General features: G+C 40.3%; 1 protein-coding gene across 2 annotated transcripts; it reads left to right on the top strand.

The window, feature by feature from the left end:
* The first annotated feature begins 1066 nt into the window (after nucleotides 1–1066).
* LOC110504077 (serpin H1) lies at nucleotides 1067–5377 on the top strand. Of its 2 annotated transcripts, none has more exons than XM_021582897.3 (5): nucleotides 1067–1466; nucleotides 2959–3578; nucleotides 3722–3820; nucleotides 3935–4167; nucleotides 4335–5377. In XM_021582897.3, the coding sequence occupies exons 2-5, from the start codon at nucleotides 2996–2998 to the stop codon at nucleotides 4635–4637; spliced, it is 1218 nt and encodes a 405-aa protein (XP_021438572.2). In that variant the 5' UTR covers nucleotides 1067–1466; nucleotides 2959–2995; the 3' UTR covers nucleotides 4638–5377. The 2 variants fall into 2 exon arrangements, with proteins under 2 accessions (XP_021438572.2, XP_090075276.1); XM_090219150.1 differs by having other exon boundaries at nucleotides 1351–2293.
* The last annotated feature ends 2189 nt before the right edge of the window (nucleotides 5378–7566 follow it).

Raw genomic sequence — 7566 nt, 5'->3', positions numbered from 1 at the left:
CACCACCGGCCTGAGGAAAGACACATGGAACAAGTGGTTAATACGGTAATCAGAGGGAAGCTGTAACCTGTAACACACCTCATTCACCCTCCTCAGGACTATGAATGGCCTCACAAACCTGCAGACCCAGCTTCCGGCAGGGCAGGCGGAGGGGCAGGTTTCGGGTCGAGAGCCAGACCCGGTCCCCCGGTGCGAACACCGGGGCCTCACTGCGGTGACGGTCCGCAGGGGGGTGAACTTGGCTGGCCTCCCATGTCTCCTCCGCGCGCCTGAACCAGTCGGCCACCGCAGGAGCCTCAGTCTGACCCCGATGCCACGGTGCCAGAACCTGATTAAATGCAGTCTTTCTGCATTGTGAAGAGGGAAAACCCAGATATTCACAACGTTTGTGATGATTGACAGGTTGTTTCTTCATGCAAAATAGATTTGGGGTTTAAAATTCAGTCAAGCTGCTTTATTTTAGGGGTTTAGTGAAGGCGGGTAATTTTTGACCCTTAGCACATGGGGAGTATACAGAATGTTAAGACTACACAAGAGTTAAGACAGGGCTGCAAAAAGAGGAGGGGAAAATATGTTACATCCACAGTGGAATGATGTGATTTGGATATCGAACTGATGGCCTCAGAACTACATTTCACTAAACCTATTTAAGAGATGTACCACATGGTACCAGTAGAATTTCAAATTGTAATTCAATAAAAGGTTACTTTTAGTTGAAATTATGTAAAAAGTGGTTGCAGTTGCTTGTATTGAGACTGGTGAGGACGTGTTTAGGTCAGAGCTTGATTTCTAGCTCGTTTACAGCACTGTTGCTATAGCTCCTGCTCCACAACCCCCATCCTGAACAAGCCTGCAATCAGCCTGGGAAGACGTGGCAGTATGGGGGAGGGGGGAGTGATGAGGAGGCTGAAACGAATTACTTTGACAAACTTCTAGTAACTATGGTTACAATTACTGTTATAAAAGTCGTGTGGAATCCCTTCCATAATCATTGCTTTTGAACAGGATTATTGAAAATACAAATCATGCAGACAGTATGAGCATTGTGCCCAATGTACTCATTCACAACTACAAGAGGAAGCCAAAGGGATGTCATCATCACTGACATGCACATATCCTCTGTTGAAAAATACACCCTATTGTACTTTACCCATATATACTGTGCTGGTGAATGAGAGTTAGAAAATGTGTGAAAGTTTTATATGATGAAAGCTGTGTGTGGGATTGAGTCAGCCTGCAGCATTAGGACCATGCAGAGGACTCCAGCAAATGGATCCAGGGGAGGTCTGACGTCTAGGATTTCTAAGGAGAGCCAGAGGTTTTCATTTGCATAACCCATTCCCAACTTCCAGAAGTTTCTTTTCTGTGGGATATATAGGCCGGAGTAAAAATAATAAGAACATCAATCGACAGAGGAGCTAACCCAAAGAGTGATATCTGGAAGAGGTCGTGCCAAACTGTGCCAGGTAAGGACTGGGAGAGACTGGGAGAATGCTCAGTTTTAACGATGTTTTGTGGGGAAAGCTGTTGTTTTGTTTTAATGGTTTAAAGTAAAAGTAGTGCATGCATTTAGGTTCTGAAACTATTTTCAACATAACTTTGTAGAATTTGGTATGTAATTCTGATTCAGGCACTCTTGCACAATCTTTACGTTTAATCAAACGGCACATATACGCTATTATCTCAACTGTTTGGTGATAACTGGAGTAGCTGATCGGATGCCGCATTGATGTTCATGCAATTTATCTATAAAGGGTATTAGATATGGCAGTTATTGGGTTACAGTTATTCAATAAATGAAGAGAGAAAATGACAAGTCATTGCATTAACTTCATTGGGGATATTATTAGGTTGTGGGTAATTGCACATACAAACAAGCTGAATTGTTAGTTACATTGCATATATGATTTTGGGAGTGGTGGGGCGTTCATAGCGGTGGGAAGTCATTTGGGGTGGGTGCTGCGATGTTTTCTAAAAATAAAATAAAAATGATGGAACAAAGACTTTTCCTGCGCTGCAGATGGCAAAACCTGTGGATCATTCACTGATCAATGAGAAGTTTTACATTTGTGTATGCACGATATACCTAGCTATGAATCATTATTCAAGAAAATATCAAATACAAAATGTTTTCAAGAATGACCCTTATTCTCAAAGAAATGTTATGAAAAAAAAAGCTCCATGTGGGTTTGATTGATGCTTTATCACCTGCTGTATGGAGATTATCCCATGCACCTCTTTTCTTTCAGAATGAAAAACGAAAACCTTGGCATCAGTATGAAAACATTTCAAGGTATCCCAAGATGATGCAAAGATATACAAAGTGAAAAAATGCTAAATAAGGGAAAACCAGCTCTACTGCCATGTTTTTGAAGGCAGAGAAGCAATTTACAAGTAGTCGAAAATCAAAGGATTAATAGTTGTTAGACGTATCCTGCGGCTGAACATTTGCTCCTTTTTATTTTAAAAAGACTGTGGGCTTCTGTTCACGGGCAAAAAGTACCCGCATAGGTTCTATGTGGAAATTCATAACAATGTGCATTAATGATACCTCTGGGAACTTCTGAATATCACATTTTCTTTTAGAAATTGTGAATTTATACTTTTTTTCATTGTTCTACAATGAATAAAAACACAGAGGTATACAAAATACACCTTCAGTCAGAGCCCAGCACACTAGGGTGCTGCTATAGCTCAAGTGTTCTTCAGCCGCTGACGTGGCTAGAAACATGGCTGCCTGAAATTGGAAGCCATTCATTTGTGCAGCCAACCCTGCCCTCTTCTGGGTTCAACATTGTAATTTGTGGTGACTATTGTAATTTAACTGCTGAATAAGTGTCCTCGGTCTAAAACTACACTCCAACACTTATTTTCTACACAATCATAGACCCTTTTAAAACAGTGGCCTCAAATACCAACACAAAAATCCTACATTCTTGTATTTTTGTCTGCTTTCAGGCTTCTATAGCTGCTCAAGAACCAGAAGAAAGACAGGATGTGGGTGACCGTCGTAGCTCTGTGCCTGCTGGCCATTGTGGCCTCTGGAGAAGACAGGAAGAAGCTAAGCAGCCACGCCACCACCATGGCTGACCAGAGCGCCAACCTGGCCTTCAGACTCTACCACACGGTGGCCAAGGAGAAGGGCCTTGACAACATCCTGATATCCCCTGTGGTGGTGGCCTCCTCCCTGGGCATGGTGGCCCTCGGGGGCAAGGCTTCCACTGCCTCCCAGGTCAAGTCTGTCCTCAGCGCTGACGCCCTGAAGGATGAGCACCTGCACACAGGCCTGTCAGAGCTCCTGAATGAGGTCAGCAACTCCAAGACCCGTAATGTCACATGGAAGATCAGCAACCGCCTCTACGGCCCCAGCTCGGTCACCTTTGCCGATGACTTTGTGAAGAGCAGCAAGAAGCACTACAACTATGACCATTCAAAGATCAACCTCAGGGACAAGCGGAGCGCAGTGAACTCCATCAACGAATGGGCGGCCAAGTCGACAAACGGCAAGTTGCCTGAGATCACCAAGGATGTGCAGAATGCTGATGGAGCCATGATCGCCAACGCTATGTTCTTCAAGCGTGAGTAGAGTTCTTCAAAAACACTCTGTAGCCTAGTAGTTAGTACCTTCCGCTACTGCTATTACTGTTGATATTGGGGAGTATTAAACAGTGAGCTTGTGAGATGTGAATATCTTTAGAAAACAAACATCCTCTGTCTACAGCTCACTGGGATGAGAAGTTCCATGAGAATATGGTAGACAACCGTGGCTTCCTGGTGACCCGTTCATTCACAGTCTCTGTTCCCATGATGCATCGCACTGGTAGGTTTCATTAACCGTTTGAATAGAGACATACCATACTATAAGCCTTAATATAAGACATTATCAAGAGATCAGTTGACTCATCTATTCTTATCTCATGACTGTTTTCCACAGGTCTCTATAAGTTCCATGATGACACAGAGAACATGTTGTTTGTGCTGGACATGCCCCTGGGCCAGAAGCAGTCCAGCCTGGTGTTCATCATGCCCTACCACCTGGAGCCCCTGGACAGGCTGGAGAAGCTGCTGACCCGCAAGCAGCTGGAAACCTGGATGGGCAAGATGGAGGAGAGGGCCGTGGCCATCTCTCTGCCTAAAGTCAGTGTAGAAGTTAGCCACAACCTCCAGGTAAAGACAACATTGTGACTATATTGTTTTCAATAGATTTAAAGGTTATTAATGACTTATCTCATAATCTATTAGTTAGCTCTTAAGCTTGACTATGAAAGAACATATTTGACCTACATATAAACCATTTCTCCATGTTTCACTCTCTATTGTACTCTTCTCTCCAGAAAACTCTTGGTGAGCTTGGTCTGACTGAAGCTGTGGACAAAACCAAGGCTGATTTTTCCAACATCTCTGGCAAGAAGGACCTGTACCTCTCCAATGTGTTCCATGCCTCTGCCATGGAGTGGGACATTGAGGGGAACCCTTTTGACACCAGCATCTTCGGAAGCGAGAAGCTGAGGAACCCCAAGTTATTCTACGCTGACCATCCCTTCATCTTCCTGGTGAAGGACAACAAGACCAACTCCATCCTCTTCATCGGCAGAATGGTGCGACCCAAAGGAGACAAGATGCGTGATGAGTTATAATAGTTAATGGATGTGAGTTACGGTTTACTGATTGAATCATGCCAGGAAATGGTATGTGTATCATGGTATCACTGTTACCTCAAGAACACATTCCAACAGGTAACCTGTGGACTGAATACTACTAATGTATCACAGACACATTAAGCACTCTCAGGGAACAGGAGTGTATACATTTGAATGAATGCTGTTTGGCCTTTGCAATGTGCCATAATGAATAACATTGTTAAAGTCTGCATTTCAACACATTTCAGGAAATAGCCAAACACCATAAGTGCCTTTAGAGTACCTGAACATTGAATAGCAGATGACCTGACATCATGCTTATATTAATTAGCTATGATCTCTCAGATTTCTGCCTTCCATAAAATCAGACATATTCCACCATTATTTTCACCAGTATGGGTTTGGCTTCTCTCTTATTTTGAGTTTGATCTGTGTGGTTACTTGCATTATCTTTGTTTAAAGAGAAATATTGTTGCACAAGCAAATTTCATGACATACTATCTTCCACTTTCCAACCAGCAAAGTACATGTATCAGGCTTTCACAGTTTTTGCCTTCCAGCTGCACTGAAACTGTTCCTCTGTACCCTTTGTTTTAATTGAATTATCTATGCCATTTGCCAATCAAACTGTGTGACTTTATGTTGTAGGCATTTACCACAAAACCTTGGAATGTTGCCATAATTCAATGTTGTGTCCTTTTTTGACTATTTTTCAATAAAAATAAACACAAAATGAACTTGGTGTGTGATTAACATTCAAAGTTGATAAGTGTAAGACTCTGGTCAGTTTTGTCTAAGCATACTGATACATCATGATTAAGAAAATATTAGATTTAACATAAGGGGCCATAATCAGGATATAAGCCTCTGAAATTAACTAAATTGTGCAGTGAGTATGCAATTGTGTATCTAACTGTCTGTGTTCAGTGAGGAAAATGATAACAATCGTTCCAGTCGGCCTGAGGGCGAACAGTCCTCTGTCTCCAGAATGGAATGTGGAGAATCTTTCGTGGGGGACCTTTACATAGGCTAACTTTTAAACCTGCCAAAGACACACAATTCCAAAGGATTCCCAAACCTTACAGGCCTTACCTATTTAACACATGAGTTAGTACTGCCGGAGCTTAATATAGAGATCATTAAGATAGGAAATCCCCATTAAGAAGATAATCAACCTAGCTGGGTGAGGTTGTAGTGCAGGGTTAGCATGGTGAAACAGGGAGAAGATCTACTCAACAAGGAAGTACAACTTATGACACATCTCTATTGTCAATTGAGACCTTAGACACGAAACTGATTCAGAAACTGTTCATCAACCATCCTAAATAATTATGAAAAACAGACATTTTGTAGAATATGGGGTGTTAGAAACAAAGTAGTCTTTCATCATCACGTTCCCATGAACAAACAATTTAGAGAGTAATGGACAAAGGTGATGGAGGACAGAAAGATCAAGAGATGTGATCTCACCGCCATCTTCTGGCGAATAGAGCAACCACGTGGATAATACTTTCCCTTTCTTTTTGTCTAGAAGAGCCAAAGAAATTATTGTAACCCAGTGTCAAATGCATACATATAAATAAAACCACAGTGATTTATTTAATTATATATATAATATTTACATGAGTCTTTGTGTCTCATAAATATTCAAGACAAATAACATATAATGAATGCATCTTTACGTTTCTGATTACGGATACATTACTGATTACTTTATTTTTTATGTAACTGTAATCAGTAACAGATTACATTTTTCAACACTGTGCATCTTAAAAATGTATGTTGCATACTGTACATTATTTTAATTAATTGTTCTCTTAGTCTATTAAATAGATGAATTAATATACATAAGACACTAAAAGCTTACCAATATACTGTATATCATCAAACAACCATCTGCATATATCATTGCTCATGTTATTTGGTAATGATCTATACATGTTTTTCACTGCATAGGTAACCCTAAAGTATGCGCTCATAGTGCTTGTAATGGACGCTCATTCATTGTCATTCATACAAGTCATACCTTCAACCAAACAAAAGATAGTACGCTTATCAATGAAGTCATCGACATTGGACATGACAATTCTTTACTTGTCTTGTCTATTGAGAATCACTATACCCAGTGGCTCCAAATGCCCCGCTTAAAAATGGCAAGACTTTTTTACAGAAATATTACATAGACGATCTATAACAAGCGGATACAGCATGCATATACATTTTTTTGAATTTCTAGAGGTCAATGTAACACAGAAATCCACAGTTCAAATTAAAAATTGAATATATGTGTCTGTCCTTATTTTTTGCATTGTATCATTGTCCCCAAATAACACTATTTTTTTCTCATACAAACAAACACATGATTAATATAGGGAATTATTTATCTATATACCAATCTACTGACAAAACAGATAGATATATATACAATATATATACACTACCGTTCAAAAGTTTGGGGTCACTTAGAAAAATCCTTGATTTTGAAACAAAAGCTTTTTTTTTGTATGTTAAAATAACTTCAAATTAATCAGAAATACAGTGGAGACATTGTTAATGTTGTAAATGACTATTGTAGCTGGAAACGGCTGATTTTTAATGGAATATCTACATAGGCGTACAGAGGCCCATTATCAGCAACCATGTTCCAATGGCACGTTGTGTTAGCTAATCCAAGTTTATCAATTTAAAAGGCTAATTGATCATTAGAAAACCCTTTTGCAATTATTTTAGCACAGCTGAAAACTAATGTGATGTTTAAAGAAGCAATAAAACTGGCCTTCTTTAGACTAGTTGAGTATCTGGAGAATCAGCATTTGTGGGTTCGATTACAGGCTCAAAATGGCCAGAAACAAATAACTTTCTTCGTCAGTCTATTCTTGTTCTGAGAAATTAAGGCTATTCCATGCGAGAAATTGCTAAGAAACTG

Source organism: Oncorhynchus mykiss, chromosome 24 (genome assembly GCF_057628025.1).
Source record: "Oncorhynchus mykiss isolate SJ-2025 chromosome 24, ASM5762802v1, whole genome shotgun sequence".
NCBI lineage: Eukaryota > Metazoa > Chordata > Actinopteri > Salmoniformes > Salmonidae > Oncorhynchus > Oncorhynchus mykiss.
The sequence above is the reverse complement of the archived record's forward strand: the minus strand, read 5'-3'. Positions and strand labels throughout refer to the sequence as shown.

Bases quoted from the DNA above. Each gene is read 5' to 3' on its own strand.
- LOC110504077 (XM_021582897.3), top strand. From the start codon at position 2,996: ATGTGGGTGACCGTCGTAGCTCTGTGCCTGCTGGCCATTGTGGCCTCT. The intron at 3,579-3,721 runs GTGAGTAGAGTT...CTCTGTCTACAG, and splicing joins CAACGCTATGTTCTTCAAGC to CTCACTGGGATGAGAAGTTC. The intron at 4,168-4,334 runs GTAAAGACAACA...TCTTCTCTCCAG, and splicing joins AAGTTAGCCACAACCTCCAG to AAAACTCTTGGTGAGCTTGG.